The sequence below is a fragment of the Rana temporaria genome, chromosome 11 (genome assembly GCF_905171775.1).
Source record: "Rana temporaria chromosome 11, aRanTem1.1, whole genome shotgun sequence".
Taxonomy (NCBI): domain Eukaryota; kingdom Metazoa; phylum Chordata; class Amphibia; order Anura; family Ranidae; genus Rana; species Rana temporaria.
In genome coordinates, this window is record NC_053499.1 from 142,704,461 (window position 1) to 142,723,221 (window position 18,761).

Sequence of the window (18,761 nt, forward strand, 5' to 3'; positions counted from 1 at the left end):
ATAGACGTGAGATCCGCGTCCGATCCCCAGAGGGTCCCATAGACGAGAGATCCGCGTCCGATCCCCAGAGGGCCCCATAGACGAGAGATGAGGGTCCCATAGACGAGAGATCCGCGTCCGATCCCCGGAGGGTCCCATAGACGTGAGATCCGCGTCCGATCCCCAGAGGGTCCCATAGACGTGAGATCCGCGTCCGATCCCTCATCCCTCCTGGGAGGAGGCCACATAGCTGAGCAATTCACATCAGATCCTGGGAGGGGGGGGGGGGGGCCCCATAGACAAGCGATCTGGATACGATTCTGGGAGGGGGCCCCATAGACAAGTGAGCTGCATGCGATCCTGGGAGGGGACACCATATAAAAAGTGATCCATATCCAAACCAGGGATGAGCCGAACACCCTCCCGTTCGGTTCGCACCAGAACCTTCGAACGGACCGATCGTTCGCGCAAACTTTAGAATCCCATTGAAGTCTATGGGACTCGAACGTTCGAAATCAAAAGTGCTCATTTTAAAGGCTAATATGCAAGTTATTGTCGTAAAACGGGTTTGGGGACCCGGCTTTTGCCCACGGGAACATGTATCAATGGGAAAAAAAAAATTCAGCTTTTAGCGCTCACACTTTGAATGACAATTGCGCGGTCATGCAACACCGTACCCAAATTACATTTTTATTATTTTTTCCCCACAAATAGAGCTTTGTTTGGTGGTATTTGATCACCTCTGCGATTTTTATTTATTGCGCTATAAACAAAAGAAGAGGGACAAGTTTGAAATAAAACACAATATTTTTTATTTTTAGCTATAATAAATATAAATTTTTTTTTTTAAAACAATTTATTTCCTCAGTTTAGGCCGATACGTATTCTTCTACATATTTTTTGGTAAAAAAATCGCAATAAGCGTTTATCGATTGGTTTGCGCAAAAGTTATAGCGTCTACAAAATATGGGATAGATTGATAGCATTTTTATTATTATTTTTACTAGTAATGGCGGCGATCGTCAATTTTTATCGTGACTGCCATATTGCGACGGACGCATCGGACACTTTTGACACATTTTTGGGACCATTCAAATTTATACAGCGATCCCTGCTATAAAAATGCATTGATTACTATATAATTGTGACTGGCAGGGAAGGGGGTTAACACTAGGGGGCGAGGAAGGGGTTAGTGTATTCCCTAATTAGTGATTCTTACTGTGGGGGGAGGGGAGTGACTGGGGGAGGTGACCGATGGTTGTCCCTATATACAAGGGACACACCATCGGTCCCCTCTCCCTGACAGGACGTGGATCTGTGTGTTTACACACACAGATCCACTTTCCTGCCCAGTTCCTGAGCAATCGCGGCCGCCGGGCACGTGCACCGGGTCCTCGGTGACGCGCCACGCGCCCCCTAGTGGTTTTTAAAGGCGCAACGTCATATGACATCCACCCAGGATAACAGAGTCTTCCTCCCGCCGTCTTATGACGGCGGGCGGATGACTAGTGGTTAAATATCGTACCTGTTGGGTGTCTATAGTATGCCTATGAAGTGGCACGTGTTTCCCGTGTTTAGAACTGTCCCTGCACAAAATGAGATTACTATAAGAACAAAGACATTTAAAACTGCCTGCGGCTTTAATGTAATGTCTGGTCCCTGCAAAATGGATGAAAATCATTGAGGAAAAATAGCATGGGTTTCCCCGCCCCCCTCCCCCAGGTCATTACAAGCCCCTTTGGCTCTATATACTTTGAACAGCAGTATATAGGCGGTGCAAACAAGACAGGGACTGTAGGTTTGTTGTTAAGTAGAATCTGTTTGTAATTTTGAACTGGTACTTTTTTTTAAAGTGTAGCTCCAGCCATAACATCTATTTTTAAACTTTTTGGAAAACATAGAGAAGGGTTATCACCCCTGTAACATTTGTTTTGCTGTCTGTGCATCTGTTCAGAAGATTGCAATTCACGTTCTATCCCAATGACAAATGATTTTTTTGAAAATTTGTTTTTTTTAGTGGAACAAGGATTGGTGATAAAGCATCAGTGGACAGGAGACACCTCTTACAGAAGAGAATTTCCTCTCACTTCCTGTTGTCTCCTTCCGTTTGCAAGTTGGATGTTTGAAAGTAGGGGCCTGCCGTATATACTCTGCAGAAATTTGGGCCCTAGGTGTTGGTGTTGCCACAACACTGTAAGTCCTCACAGTTAGTCTTGGTGGGCACAGGAATGGGCCCTGCTGAGAAATATTAGATCAAGAATTGTATCTACACGCCCCTGTTAAACAGGGAAGAGAAATAGGGCCTTAGGCACTGGTGCCACAACACTAACACCTCACAGATACTCTAGTTGGAGCGCAGGAATCAGCCCGCTGCAAAGCATTGCATCAAAAATTGTAATTACACGCCCCTGTTAACCACTTAAGGACCGCCTCCTATAAATATACGTCAGCAGAATGGCACGGCTAAGAAAATGCACGTACCGGCACGTCCTGCACATCTACCCAGCCGTGGGCGCGCACGACCCGGTCCGAAGCTCCAGGACCCGCGCACCCGATCGCCGCGGGGGTCCCGCCATCGGTCCCCGGAACTGAAGACCGGGGAGAGCCGCGTGTAAACACGGCTTCCCCGTGGCGGCTGCAACGATCGTGTCATCCCCTTTATAGGGAGACACAATCGATGACGTCACTCCTACAGCCACACCCCCCTACAGTTGTAAACACACACTAGGTAAAACATAACCCCTTCAGCGCCCCCTGTGGTTAACTCCCAAACTGCAACTGTCATTTCCACAATAAACAATGCATTTTAAATGCATTTTTTGCTGTGAAAATGACAATGGTCCCAAAAATGTGTCAAAAGTGTCCGCCATAATGTCGCAGTAACAAAAAAAATAAAAAATAAATAAAAAAAAAACAAAAATAAATAAAAAAAAACAAAAAATAAAAATCGCTGATCGCCGCCATTAGTAGTAAAAAAAAAAAAAAAAAAATGCAATAAAACTATCCCCTATTCTGTAAACGCTATAAATTTTGCGCAAACCAACCGATGAACTCTTATTGCGATTTTTTTTTACCAAAAATATGTAGAAGAATACGTATCGGTCTAAACTGAGGGAAAAAAAAACAATTTTTTTATATATTTTTGGGTGATATTTATTATAGCAAAAAGTAAAAAATATTGCATTTTTTTCAAAATTGTTGCTCTATTTTTGTTTATAGCGCAAAAAAAATAAAAACCGCAGAGGTGATCAAATACCACCAAAAGAAAGCTCTATTTGTGGGAAAAAAAGGACGCCAATTTTGTTTGGGAGCCACGTCGCACGACCGCGCAATTGTCTGTTAAAGCGACGCAGTGACGAATCGCAAAACCTGTCCGGGTCCTTTAGCTGCATTTTGGTCCGGGTCTTAAGTGGTTAAATAAACCGGAAGTGATGTGGTTGGAGTTTGATGGGTTGGAGATATTGTCAGAACACTGGGCCCGGGAATCATTTACCTTAGCACAATCACAGTAAGTAGATCCTGCTTGAGCACCCTCTAACTATAGCCACCTTGCAGCCTCCTTTAATGGAGCTGCAAACCTGTCTTTTAATTCATCTGTGGCTACGGTTTTCTCCCCCATAGGTCATATATAGTTAGTGAGAGAGAGAGTGTGTGTGTTTTGCAAGTCCCCCCCACAGTTGGTTTTTTTTGTGTCCTGTGCCTGCCAGGGTTATATGTAAGCAGCTCTGATTCCCCCCCTATATATTTTATTATTGTATGAAATGATGTTATTATTTTGGTTAATTATATTTTTATTGATCATTTGCCAATCAAATTATAGATATCCTCCTGACGAAGCGGCATTAGACCACGAAACTAGTTGAGATGTTATCTGTGATCAACTATCCTACTGTGATCTTCTCCTCTTGAGGACCATTGTTTTGGTGATACACAAGGATTGTTACCATGCTTTTATTCTGTGTTTGAGCATTTGTCACGTTTTATTATTTTTGTATTAACAACTTAAGCCCCGGACCATTTTGTAGCTAAAGGACCAGGCCACTTTTTGCAATTCGGCACTGCGTCGCTTTAACTGACAATTGCGCGGTCGTGCGACAGGGTTCCCTAACAAAATTGGCGTATTTTTTTCCCACAAATAGAGCTTTCTTTTGGTGGTATTTGATCACCTCTGCGGTTTTTATTTTTTGCACTATAAACAAAAAAAGAGCGACAATTAAAAAAAAAAAAAAAAATGCAATATTTTTTACTTTTTGCTATAATAAATATCCCCAAAAATATATATATATATAAAAAAAAAAATTTTTCTTTAGTTTAGGCCGATACGTATTCTACATATTTTTGGTAAGAATAAATAAATATATAAGCGTTTATTGATCGTTTGCGCAAAATTTATAGCGTCTACAAAATATGGGATAGTTTCATAGCATCTTTATTAATAAATATATATATATATATATATATATTTTTTTTTACTAGTAATGGCGATGACTGCGACATTATGGCGGACAAATGGGACACTTGACACATTTTTGGGACCATTGCCATTTTCACAGCGATCAGTGCTAAAAAAAAAAATGCACTGGTTACTGTGAAAATGACACTGGCAGTGAATGGGTTAACCACTAGGTGGCCCTGTAGGGGTTAAGTGTTCTGTAGGGGGCGTGGCTTGCTGTGACACGTCACTGATCGTGTTCCCAATGACAGGGAACACAATCAGTGAAGGTGTCAGCTAGGCAGACCGGGGAGATGTTGTGTTTACACCAACATCTCCCTGTTCTATGTTTCCGTGAGACGATCGCGGGTATGCCCGCGGCGACAGAGATCGCGGCGGGTCCGGGCACATCCGCAACAACCGCTTCTTAAAGGGGACGTACAGGTACGTCCTTTTGCCTGCCCGTGACATGCTGCAGACGTATATATCTGCGTGCGGCAAGCGGTTAACCACTTAACAACCGCCCTATAGACGAAATACGTCTACAAGGCGGTTGCTTAACTCTGGGAGGGCGTCAATGTACGTCCTCCCAGAATCGCGCTCCCGCGCGCCCTGTGGGGCGCGCACACGGGAGTCTCCGTGACCGCCGGGTCCTCCGGACCCGGCTGATCACGGATCACGGTAAATCGCCGCTGATAGCGGCGGTTTACCACGTGATCGCTCCGTCCAATGACGGAGCGATCACTAGTAAACAAACCGGCGTCATGTGATGACGCCGGTTCCTCCCTCTCCTCTCTGTACCGAACGGTACAGTGTGAGAGAGGAGAGGGGAGAGAGCGGAAGCAGCAGCAGCAGCTGCGGGCTGGATCTGTGACACATGCAGTCACAGATCCAGCCATCCATCCCTCCCTGTGCAATACTCTGCAATGCCCCAAAATACTCTGCAATGCCCCCATACTCTGCAATACCCCACAATACTCCGCAATACCCCACAATACTCCGCAATACCCTGCAACGTCATCTATGGGGATTTTTAAGTAGCGAAGTTTGGCGCCATTCCACGAGCGTGTGCAATTTTGAAGGGTGACATGTTGGGTATCTATTTACTCGGCGTAACTTCATCTTTCACATTTATGCAAAAGAATGAAGAAGAAATACTAAATTTGCCAAATTTTATAACAGAAACAAAGAAAAATTCTTTTTTTTTTACAGAATTTTCAGTCTTTTTTCTCTTATAGCGCAAAAAAAAAAAAACCCAACGGTGATTAAATACCACCAAAAGAAAGCTCTATTTGTGTGAAAAAAAGGACGAAAATTTCATTTGGGTACAGTGTTGTATGACTGAGTAATTGTCATTCAAATTGTGAGAGCACCGAAAGCTGAAAATTGGTCTGGTTATTAAGGGGGTTTACGTGCCTGGTGGTCAAGTGGTTAATAAACCTATAAAACATTTTTTTTCTTTTTTTTTACAGATTTGAATTTACTTTCGTTTATCTTGTACCAAGATAGTCCAACTGCCCCTGTTCTCCAAGGAGGCTTTGTTGGGGACCAAGCCCCCGACCCCTAGATTTCACAGACAGCAATAGAACCCGACAGGTGTTCTAATCCCTCTCCACTCTATCCAAAACAAGAAAAAGTGTTTTGCCTTTAGTTGTCTTTTAAGTCTGTGACTGGGAATGTCAGGGTGAGTCCTGATCTGCATACCGGTTCCAATTCAGACACAGCAAACACTGAAGCCAAGGATCAGCACAAGGCTGGCCTCACATATGCGAATTGGATGCAGTGAAAACCAATTCACATGACAGGCGATTGCGACTGGCTCTCAATGGAGGTAGTTCACACAGGTTCGGGGCGGCCGTGGAGCAGATTTCAAACCGGCTCTGTGCGTTTTTGGGTCCACTTCAGACCTGAACCCATGAACATAATGCACCGGACCCCAGGCACGAACCCGCACATATGGGAACCCGGCCTGACAGCCAGGTACTCAGCATTTTTAGAAGTTAAGTCATGATCGATTTCCCCTAGGGCGGGTATCATGGTACAGATTGCATGCCCAATGCCCTTTCCTGGAAAGAAATCGGCCCAGAACTGCAGCATCAGAAGCAGCCAGGCTCTGCACTGCACCTTGAGAACAGGTAGCAAAGCTCCCCAACACGACACCCTCATATACCAGAGGAGAGTACACTGGATGATTGTTATATTTGTCAGACAGTTTCATGTTTGTGTTCTTGTTTTGTCAAATAGAAAAAAAAAAAAAAAAGAACTTGGATGACTGAATCAGGACAGACATAAGAGCCCATTAAGGTATGGTTCATGTCTGCTAGCAGTAGGCCCCTCCCACAAGATGTCTGCCTGCAGTGTGTGACCGATACCCTTCAATGTCCATATCAGGCCATGTATAGGCGGTGTAGGAGAAGCTCCGATATCAGATCCCCACTAGATAATAATGAGCCTATTGATGGCTCCCATCGTCTGGGGAGTGCGATGGCAGCTGCAGCCGAGCCCTGACATCAGAGGAGACCGGATATCCAACACATAATCCATCCCAGACAGCTGCAGAAGTCCAAATGTCCGTTTAGGAGGAGACGGTTGATCGTTAGCTCTGCTGCCCAGACAGAGCCACGGTAGCTCATGGTTCTGCAGCAACAAAGGTGGTGAGCCCATGAATTGCTCTTTAGATTACTGAATCTCCTCCAGAGACATGGGGGGGCTATTCATTGCTCTGCCATTTACAGAATGTATTCCAGGGGCACAAGAATCAGCAGCTCATTGTTCTGCAGGTTACCAAATGTCCCTCAGGGGCACAGGAGGAGTTCGGGGGGCACTGCAGCTTATGAAATGCCCTCCAGGGATACAGGGTGGTCCAATCATTGCTCTGCACACTGCGGAGAGAGATTCTTCACTCATCCTACATCACCCAGAGAACATTTTCATTGTAAAGAATGTACCTTCATCAGGAATAAATCTGTTCATTTCACCTTGCAGAGTCCCAACACCCTAAAATCTGCCCCCAGCACAGGCAGGGAACAGCGTCTACACCCATCTAGAGCAGGAAGTCAAGGACAGGGATGGGGGGGATTACCACTGCAGACATGTTTTCAAGAGGTAATTCTAATCCTTAGATCAGTGTTTTTCAACTCCAGTCCTCAAGGCACACCAACAGGTCATGTTTTCAGGATTTCCGTTATTTTGAACAGGTGATGTGATCAGTTTCACTGCCTTAGTAATCACTACAGTCGTTTCATCTAAAGGAAATCCTGAAAACATGACCTGTTGGTGTGCCTTGAGGACTGGAGTTGAAAAACACTGCCTTAGATTATAACTTGGTGTGTAACGCACCAGGGACAAGCATGCACAGTTGTGCTCATAAGTTTACATACCCTGGCAGAATTGATTTCTTTGCCATTTTTCAGAGAACATGAACTATAACAAAAACTCACTCATGGTTAGCGTTTTGCCGAAGCCATTTATCATCAACTGCGTTTACTCTTTTTAAGTCATAATGGCAACAGAAACGACCCAAATGACCATGATCAAAAGTTTACATACCCCAGCTCTTAATACCGTGTATTGCCCCCTTTAACATCAATGACAGCTTGAAGCCTTTTGTGGATGAGGCTCTTTATCTTCTTAGATGGTAAAGCTGCACATTCCTCTTGACAAAAAGCCTCCAGTTCCTGAAATTTTTTGGGCTGTCTTGCATGAACGGCACGTCTGAGATCTCCCCAGAGTGGCTCAATGATATTAAGGTCAGGAGACTGAGATGGCCACTCCAGAACCTTCACTTTATTCTGCTGTAGCCAATGACAGATCGACTTGGCCTTGTGTTTTGGATCATTGTCATGTTGGAATGTCCAAGTACGTCCCATGCGCAGCTTATTGTCTGATGAATGCAAATGTTCCTCCAGTATTTTTTGATAACATACTGCATTCATCTTGCCATCAGTTTTGATGAAATTTCCTGTGCCTGCGTAGCTCACACATCCCCAAAACATCAGCGATCCACCTCCATGTTTCACAGTAGGGATGGTGGACCTTTCATTATAGGCCTTGTTGACTCCTCTCCAAATGTAGTGTTTATGGTTGTGGCCAAAAAGATCAATTTTGGTCTCATCACTCCAAATAACTTTGTGCCAGAATGTTTGAGGCTAGTCTCTGTGCTGTTTGGCGTATTGTAAGAGGGATACTTTGTGGCATTTGCATAGTAATGGATTTATTCTGGCGACTCGACCATGCAGTCCATCTTTCTTCAAGTGCCTCCTTATTGTGCATCTTGAAAAAGCCACACCACATGTTTTCAGAGAGTCCTGTGGTTCACCTGAAGTTATTTGTGGGTTTTTCTTTGGCATCCCAAACTATTTTCCTGGCAGTTGTGACTGAAATTTTAGTTGGTCTACCTGACCGTGGTTTGGATTCAACAGAACCCTCATTTTCCACTTCTTGATTAGGAGTTTAAAACACTGCTGATTGGCACTCAATTCCTTGGATATCTTTTTACATCCCTTTCCTATTTTATACAGTTCAACTACCTTTTCCTGCAGATCTTTTGACAATTCTTTGCTTTCCCTATGACTCAGAAGCATCAGTGCAGCACTGGATGAAAGATGCAAGGGTCTGTCAAGAGTCCAGAAACTCATTGACCTTTTATACACGCACAAATTACAAGCAAACAGATCACAGGTGAGGATGTTTACCTTTAACTAGTTACCGACCTCCCACCGTCGTTATACGTCGGCACTTTAAACATGGATATCTCGGTAACGGCAGCAGCTGCCGCCACAACCGAGATATTCATCTCTTCAGTGGGCGGTCCTGTCAACGATAACAGCGGATTTGCCGTTATCGGTGGCCCCCTCCCGCCGCTTACCATGGCGGCGATCGGGTGCGCTCGGCTACTGACTGGGGATGCAAGTGAGGGAAAAAATGTCCTTCACTCGTCCCCATAACTCTGCTGGGCGGAAGTGACGTCAAAATGTCAGTCCCGCCCAGCGTCTTAAAGAAACATTTTTTTTGTCATTTGAAAAAATGACAGTTTAAATTTTTATTTTTTTTTGCATTCAAGTCTAAATATGAGATCTGAGGTCTTTTTGACCCCAGATCTCATATTTAAGAGGACCTGTCATGCTTTTTTTCTATTACAAGGGATGTTTACATTCCTTGTAATAGGAATAAAAGCGATAATTTTTTTATTTTTTTTTATTTCAGTGTTAAAAATTGTAAAATAAATACGAAAACAACGAGCTCGCGCGCAGAAGCATACGCGAGTAGCGCCCGCATATGAAAACTGTGTTCAAACCACACAAGTGAGGTATCGCCGCGATAGAGCGAGAGCAATAATTCTAGCCCTAGACCTACTCTAACTCAAAAAATGCAACCTGTAGAATTTTTTAAACGTCGCCTATCGAGATTAAGGGTAAAAAAGTTTGACGCCATGCCACGAGCGGGCGCAATTTTTAAGCGTGACATGTTGGGTATCATTTTACTCGGCGTAACATTATCTTTCACAATATGTAAAAAAATTGGGCCAAATTTATTGTTGTCTTTTTTAATTTAAAAAAAAGTGAATTTTTTCCAAAAAAAAGTGCGCTTGTAAGACCGCTGCGCAAATACGGAGTGACAAAAAGTATTGCAATAACTGCCATTTTATTGTCTAGGGTGTTATATATATATATATATATATATATATATTATTCAAACCCCTTTGTGGCAACTTGTGTGCATGTTTTAGGCCAAAATCACCAGGGTATGTAAACTTTTGATCGGGGTCATTTGGGTAGTTTGTTGCCATTATGGATGTAAAAAGAGTAAACACAGCCGATTGATAATAAATGGCTTCAGCCAAACAAACCATGAGTGAAAGAAATGTTTGCGTTGTGATTTCTCTGCCATTTTACAGAGAATATGAATAACAGTCTGCCAGGGTCTGTAAACTTATGAGCACAACTGTATACTCTAGCTCAGGGTTTCTCAACTCCAGTCCTTGAGGCGCCCCAACAGGTCATGTTTTCAGGCTTTCCATTTTTTTGCACAGGTGATTTGATCAGTTTCACTGCCTTAATAATTACCACAGCCAATTCATCTCAGGGAAATCCTGAAAACATGACCTGTTGGGGCGCCTTGAGGACTGGAGTTGAGAAACACTGCTCTAGCAGACCACTGCACTGGCTGCATGCTTGGTCCCAACTACAGACCCACCAAGTTGTGAAGGAATCAATCGCCCCAGCAGGCCCAGGCCGCTCCTATAAGGAGACCGGAAAAACAGAACGCACTCCTGAGACTGGAGCACCACCGTGTCAGACCACACTATCCTAGAGAGACCTCACCCACCCTAAAGAGACATGGTAGGTCTAATGACTAGTGCACAAGATCCAGCGTCACCTCACAGCCAGGAGCTGCATCATTATAGAAAAAAAAAACCAAACACATTAAATCTAGATAAACATATTGTAGACTTGTGCATCTAGAACAGCCTCTCAACCTTGGAGGAACCCCTGCTAATTATAATTTACAGCCCACGGTACATTAGTGTGACGGTCAGTGTGAAGAACGTGCCATATTTTACTGGTCATTGAGAAGACTCTCTTCCCTTACAGATCGCTAAAAAGATCAACCGTGTCAGCTGTTACACATCTGAAAAAGCAGAAATTGCTCAAGGAACTCCTAGCAACTTCTGGAGGAACCCTAGTTGGGATGTTGGTGCTTCAAGACCAGGGTTTCTCAAATCATTACACACAATTAAAACAGATAGTGGGACTTTCAAGGTACCAAAAAACAAAACATTAACACAGCAATACAAATAAAATTCATGGAGTTTTATTACATAGAGAGAGGTTTGTTAAAAAGAAAAAAAAAAGCCAGCCACGTTTGACACTTTTGCATACTGGATCACTAAGAGCAAAAAACCTCCTGGCTCAAAGCCCACACCCCAACTTGTCTAACTTTAGATTCCTGAAGTGGACAGCTAGTCCAATAACCTCCACTGTAATCCTGACATTGCAGAATGCTGGTCTAAACCTCTGAAGTGGAGCACTAGTCCAAAAACCTATTTGTACTCCTGAGCAGTGAACCCCTGGTCCAAGCCTCTGTATTCCTGAAGTGTAGCCCTGCGCCAAGCCCTCTGTACTTGTGAAGTGAACCCCTGGGCCAAGACCTCTATACTCATGAAGTAGTGAACCCCTGGGCCAAGACCTCCATTTTAGTAAAGTAGTGAACCCCTGGGCCAAGACCTCTGTACTCGTGAAGTAGTGTGCCCCTGGGCCAAGACCTCTATACTCGTGAAGTAGTGAAAGTGGAGGTTCACCCTCAAAAAAAATTCTGACATCACATGGAGGAGTCGAGCCATCCTACCGACAGAATGCCGTTTTTTTTAATTTTTTTTTCTCAGCACATACCTCGTTAGCACGATTTTCACCCCCCGGCAATCCCGCGGGACTGGGCGTTTCCAAGCACTGCCTGTGATTGACAGGCTTCCGAACGGCGCATACTGCGCGTCACAGGTAGCCGACAGAACACGAACATCGGTGCGCAGGCGCCGTATCGACGTTCGGGTTTTTTCGGCAACCTGTGACGCGCAGTATGCGCCGTTCGGAAGCCTGTCAATCACAGGCAGTGCTTGGGAACGCCCAGTCCCGCGGGATTGCCCGGGGGTGAAAATCGTGATAACGAGGTATGTGTTGAGAAAAAAAAAAAAAAGGGTAGGATGGCTCGACTCCATGTGATGTCAGAATTTTTTTTGAGGGTGAACCTCCACTTGAACCCCTGGGCCAAGACCTCTATTTTAGTGAATTAGTGAACCCCTGGGCCAAGACCTCTGTACTCATGAAGAAGCGTGCCCCTGGGCCAAGACCTCTGTACTCATGAAGAAGCGTGCCCCTGGGCCAAGACCTCTGTACTCGTGAAGAAGCGTGCCCCTGGTCCAAGCCTCTGTACTCGTGAAGAAGCGTGCCCCTGGTCCAAGCCTCTGTACTCGTGAAGAAGCGTGCCCCTGGTCCAAGCCTCTGTACTCGTGAAGAAGCGTGCCCCTGGTCCAAGCCTCTGTACTCGTGAAGAAGCGTGCCCCTGGTCCATCACCTTCATACTGAAGTGCACTGCTCAGAAGGTTGTTAGTCCAGCAGCACACTTCAGGAGTCAACCTCCTCTGCACTCCCGTAAAGACTGCTGGCCTAACTTCTCTGTACATCTGAAGTGGACCACTGGTCTAAACATCTGTAACGGTTGGTTGACTGCTAGTCCAACAACCTCTGTATGCCTCAAGTAGACCATTAGTTTAACAACCTCCTTTGCTGGACCAGCTGTTTGCTTCAGGAGTATAACCTCCTGAAGCAGACGGCATGTCCTAAAGCTCCTATGTGCGGTTGAATACCATTATCTAAAACATCTAGATTAGAGGTTTCCTTCAAAGATGAGGATTATTTCTTTAAATACACCTATGATGTAAAGTATAATGCAGTGGGCTTTGAGCAAGTAGATATTTTGCACTTAGCGATTCAGTACGCAAAAGAATTTAAATAAAAATGGAAACGCAAAAAAATGTAAATAAAAATGAAAAAACACCCCACACGATCAAAACAAAAATATTTTATGTGTAACAGACAGATGATCATCTTCTTGATGTGTTGAAACATCCATCTTTTGATACCTTTAAAGTCCCACTAACAATTTAAAGGGCATCTTATTAAAAGGGGACGCCAGACAGGAGATGGCTGGCACGGCACTGCTCTCCCCCCGTGTCACATACACAACAGAAGAAAGGACAGATGGCCAGTGCTGCAGCTGAAGACTTTAATGTGTAACTACAGAATCCATACATACAAGTGAGAAGTGAAAGCCTACAAAATACAACACGGGACCAATACATTTACAAAACATCCAAAAAATCTTACAAAAACGGCCTCGTATTGGTCCAGGGATCTGTGTGTGTCTTTTATACAAAGTGAAGAGAGGGGCCGATCATGGCTCCTCTTCCTTCCGCTGAAGTCAAACTAAAAGCCTCAAAAATGTACAAGTCTCAGAAAATAGTGTTCAGGTCTCTTTACAAGCAAAAAAACGGCTCTACACATCTCACCACGACCAGCAACGCGGGAGAAGCAACCAAGTTTGTAAACAAAAACGGAGCAGCAGAAAGTTAAGGGGGGGGGCACCTTTAAATACAGTTTATGCCCCAGCTGGTGCCCGCCCCCTCACCCCAACCCAACCGGACCTCTCCTCGAGTTCATACACTGCCAAAGAATGCACCAATTTTCCACTCCTGGGCTGGGCTCATTTTATGACCACCTCCCCTCCCCCACTCAGTCTCACTCCACTGAAAAGACAAAGCCAAGACTAAAAGCTTTTGCTGTGTTTTTTTTAAGTTGCATTTCAGAAGAACGATATTTACAATAGATCAAGAAAAAAATATTATATATATTCACACTTTTGTTTGGCCAAAAGTCAATTTTTTGGGCAAAAAGGAAAAAAAAATATCCAAAATGTCAGCGCTCGTCTCGTCCTCTCTGAACCAGGAAGATATGTCAGGCAATGCCGGACAGAACGATCGGGGGGTCACCGGAGGGGTGACAATGCTGGGCGGAGGTTAAACAAACTCTTCACATTGCAGACACCGCTCCAGCCGGCTTGTGTGGCCAGCACTCTCTCAGTTCATGAGGGCAATGTGGGCACCTAGCTGGCACCGGAACCTTCCATCACCTGCTGAGCTTGCTTCTGTCCCATACAGCACTGAGCCACCGACTGGAACAACCTGCAAAAAGAAAGACAAAGGTGGTTACTGCCTGTGCCCTACAAAGCCCACAGGGGGTTGCCACCTGCACCACCACCCACGGCTACTGCCATCTACAAGACTTACTTCTCAATCTCCGGAGCGCAGTGCACAAATTCATGATTCCAGAATTTGAAAGCAGGATTTTTGATCAGCTCAATAAAGGTGATGAGAAGACCCCACGGATGTGGTCTGTTCACAATCAGTCGCTCCAACAGGACCCTATATGCCAGGAAAAAAAAAAAAAAAACACAGTTCTTAAAGACAAATCCCACAGCATGTTACAGGATATATACACCAAGTATCTTAAAAAATAAATAAAAAAAAATACCCGTCAAAGTCATTATATCTCCACATAATGTACATATCACCCCTTCCCCAGCAACGTCATACAACAGTTCTATATAAAGTCTCACCTAGTGATCTGCTCCTGGATGGCCTCAGTGTTGGCTTCCGCAAAGAGGTACAGCATGGTGCAGCTAAAGTAGTGAGTGTGGCTGTTGGGGTACCGCAGCTGGTTGGCGATGGCATTCAGGAAAAGGTAGCGCCCTGCACGGGAGAAAACATGTCAACTATTATATTTTAAGAACCCCCCCAATGCATATATACTGTGGCAGGGCAGCCCTCCTGTGCTAAATAATGTACATTTTGTGCAGTGGGACTGGGGCGCATGACGCCGTCGACCCCCTCACTCTGCGATTGGACACCGCAGAAGCCAATCAGCGGGTCCAGCGGCCTCAATGGCCACCGATTGTTCACAGGAGAGGCAGAACAGCAGTCTGTCTATGTAAACAAGGTAGACCACCGTTCTGTGAGGGAGGATGAAGATCTTGTGTTTCTGTTGAGCAGAAACACTGATCTGTCTTCCTCCAGTCACAGCATTCCCCCCAGTTAGAAGGTACTCCCTAGGGGCACACTTAATTGATCGCCAGTGTCATTAGTACACTTACAGTGCATATTATTTAGCACCCATCACTGTATTAGTGTTACTGGTCCCCAAAAAGCATCAGTTAGGTGTCCAATTTGTCTTCACCCAATTTCACAGTACCGCTAAAAATTACTGATCGCCAAGATTACTAAGAAAAAAAAAATAACAATTCAATAAAAATACCCCCTAGCCTGTAGATGCTATAACTTTTGCACAAAGCAATCAATATACGCTTATGTGGATTTTTTACCAAAATGTAGCAAATAAATATTGTCGAAACTGATGAAGAAATGTGATTTCCACCCCCCCCCCCTTCTTTCTGCTATAAAAAAATGAAATAAATAAAAAACCCAAAGGTGAACAAATGCCACCAAGAGAAACTTAAATTTGTGTGTGGGGGGTGGAATAAAACCACGCAATTGTCAGTTAAAGTAACGCTGTGCCATATCGCATAAGTGGACTGGTCAACATTGGGGGGGGGGGGGGGTGGGGTGTAAATCTTTTGTGGCTGAAGTGGTTAGGGAGCCTGCTCACCATCACGACGGGAGAAACGTTGTGAAGATAGATTACCTTCAGTGTCCAGGTCCACCGCCAGGTTCTGGAAGATGTCCATGTGGGCAGAGTGGGTGATGGTGCTCATGGATGGCGTGCTGCCTTTGTTGTGGATGTGTGCAATGGCCTGCGTGCCAACATAAAGGACCAATGCATTGATGAGCTGAATGCTGTAACGGTTTCCAGGCTCATTGGAGACCTGCAGAGGGAATGGAATATACACTTAAAACTGTAACCAACCCCTTTGCTTTATAATATCCACCCATAATGCCAGTCACTCCAAATATCCAGACATCCACATCCAATCCCTCCACACATACATCCCCCGTTCCTCCCAAATACTCATTCCCATCCCTCCAAAATACCCCCGTCTCTCCACACATACAGTGGTGTTCAAAATAGCAGTGTGTTTTTTTGTTTTTTTTAGGGAGCAACGCTCAAAATCCTTATAATTCTTTATTTCCATACATGCACAGGGAACATTGCAGTCTATGCCAAATCAAAACATGAGTAGCTCTTAGGAGGTGGTCTGCCAGCGAGTGATGGTTGGGAGCGAACTTCCCCCAGTGAATTCAGCCCAACTCGGCAGAAAGGTGGCGGTGGGCCCCAAGGTCATTTTCCAGATAAACTTGTGAGGATAGGTAAAAGGAGCGCCCAGTATCAATTTAGAAGTAAATAGAAAGTGAATGGTCGTTTTTATTGAAGATAGAGCATGACAAAACCAACACGTTTCAGGGCAACACAGACTCAAAATAACCCCCCACCTCCCTTCAGGGCTGCTGCTCCATGCTATGACGGATGGGAATTTGCCCAACATGGTGTGTCTGACACTGGGACGATTCCAGTATTCTCCGACGGTGCAGCATGGAGTGTTAGTTGGCGTCACTAAAGTTTGAATTAGCCTTTAACTAACCACGCCAATTCAAACTCCAGTGGCACCAACAACCCCTCCATGCTGCACCACCGGGGAACACTACAATCGTCCTGATCCCAGTGTCACACAAGCCCCTGATTAAATACTTGGAGCTTCTTTTAAATGAAAAAAAAAAAAAATTGTAAGGACTTTACAGAAAATGAAGAAAAAGGTTTAGGACCTTGATAATTAGTTGGTCTGCATACAGGAAATACACTGCCGCACACATACAGCTCAGTACACCATCCATGTTAGCAAGTGCCTGAGAACTCGAGGAGCAATGCCTCATGAGACATATAGCCCTGGGCAGCAGAAGGAAGAGTTTTTTTTTCCACCTTGCTACAAGGGGACTCTGAAGGCAGGAGGAGCCAGAAGCTCCATATGGGGCTCTGATGAAGAGGGTTTTCCCTTGAAATGCGTCAGCTTTCTGGACATTGCCTGGTCTTCCCACACTATTGGTAGACTACAGCAGACCTGAAGGCGCTAGTTCTCACTTGCTATGATATGCATATAAATGCACTGCGTTTGTAAGTAGAACACTTTTTATTCTTAAAGGAGTTGTAAAGGAAAAAAAAGGTTTGCCTAAAACTAATGTCTGCAAGGTAGACAGACAGAAAAGTGTAATGATTCTGTTAAAAAAAACGAGAGAAAAAAAACTATTAAATTCCTTCATCTATATCACCTCCGGCGTTCTAGTTTCTGTTCTCTCATTCACTTCCTGATTGGCGGCGCTCGTTCATGAAAGAACTACATTTCCCAGTATGCATTGCAGCACGCCCAGTAATTCACACCTCCTTGAAGTCTAACACGTAGAGAGCGTCCTTCCGCACAGATGTAGTTCCCAGGAGGGGGCGAGCACGTCACTGACCACCGCAGTAAAGCCTCCCCTCACTGTGGTCAGTAAAAATCAGACAAGCAGGAAGTGAACAGAGAAGAAATAGAGCGACTTCTGAGCAAAAACGAACAATGAAGTGAAGAAAAAAAAAAAGAGGAATGTCTGCAGGTAAAAAGGATGCCTATTATGAAAATTATTCCTTTACAACCCCTTTAAATAAAATGTATGTTGGCAATGCGCTAGGTCAGTGCGCCATTTCTTCTTGTTTTTTGCAACTTGCATCAAGCTACCTGCTTATGACAAGGGAGTTCTGTCATCCAAAATAATTTACATCCCTGTCTGAAAATCTGCAAAACAGTTTTAGGTCTTCACATTATTTTTCTTCCTTTAATATTTTTATTTAGATTGCCGAGTCTGATATGTACCAGAGCCTACCTCCAATGCTATATACATCTCTGTCAGTTAAGACTCAGAGTAGATTAGATATTTTGTCCCAACCATATAGCTGGATATAAAAAAAAAAAAATACAATATATATATATATATTCAAAAATAAAAAAATAGTATTTTTTTTAAACCTTACATATTAACTTAAACTGGTTGTTAACCCACTATAAGACGATCATGCCACCCTCTGTTATATAAATGCTATGTGCCCCTGTGTCGTATATAAAAAGAATACATAAATAAAAAAGCCCATTATACCGTATATCATAGCAGCTCCCAATGCTCACGTGACTCCTCGGCACTTTCCGGCTGACAGCTATAGTGGGCGGGGCCGAGCTCTGCCGCTGACGTCAGCTGGGGAGGAGGGGGAGGAGAGAGATCAGAGGAGTCACGCAAGCTGCTCTGATATACGGTATAATCTGCATTTTTTTTTTATACAGCACAGGGACACAAACCATTATATAACAGAGGGGATGACATGATTGTAGTATAGATTGGATTGCAGCAGGAGGGGAAGATTGTGGAGTGGACAGAGAAGGGGGGGGGGGGTAGAACGACAGACGAGCAGGGCTGCGGGTGACGGAGGCGCATAAACATACAGCGGTGTCAGGGTTCAGCAGCCATGACATACGGTGGTCAGTTTACACAGGGGGAGGGCATAGCCAGGCGTTTTTAGCCAAGTTACACAGCACAAGCACTGTGCTGTACAAGCATATCCCACTTTTAAGTACGCACTGGGGTTTATTTACTAAAGCTGGAAAGTGCAAAATAAGGCCAATTTCTGCATAGAAACCAATGAGTTACAGGTTTCATTACCAAAGCTTAATTGAACAAGCTGGGGTTAGAAGCTCATTGGTTTCGATGCAGAAGCCTGATTTTGCACTCTCCAGCTTTAGTAAATAAACCCCATTGTGTACCTAA

General features: G+C 44.4%; 1 protein-coding gene across 8 annotated transcripts in view; it reads right to left on the bottom strand.

Moving 5' to 3' along the window:
• Positions 1-13,178: 13,178 nt before the first annotated feature.
• Positions 13,179-18,761, bottom strand: part of CNOT1 (CCR4-NOT transcription complex subunit 1) — a 66,619-nt gene continuing 61,036 nt past the window's right edge. For 4 of the 8 annotated variants that reach the window (XM_040329289.1, XM_040329284.1, XM_040329286.1 and 1 more), the window contains 4 exons: positions 15,628-15,844; positions 14,582-14,714; positions 14,253-14,387; positions 13,179-14,147 (listed from right to left, as the gene is read on the bottom strand). In XM_040329289.1, the coding sequence (XP_040185223.1) occupies positions 14,069-14,147; positions 14,253-14,387; positions 14,582-14,714; positions 15,628-15,844 (564 nt within the window). In that variant the 3' untranslated portion in view covers positions 13,179-14,068. Of the gene's footprint in view, positions 14,148-14,252; positions 14,388-14,581; positions 14,715-15,627; positions 15,845-18,098; positions 18,195-18,761 lie in introns of those variants that run through there. The other 4 variants (XM_040329290.1, XM_040329288.1, XM_040329285.1 and 1 more) reach the window with 2 other exon arrangements.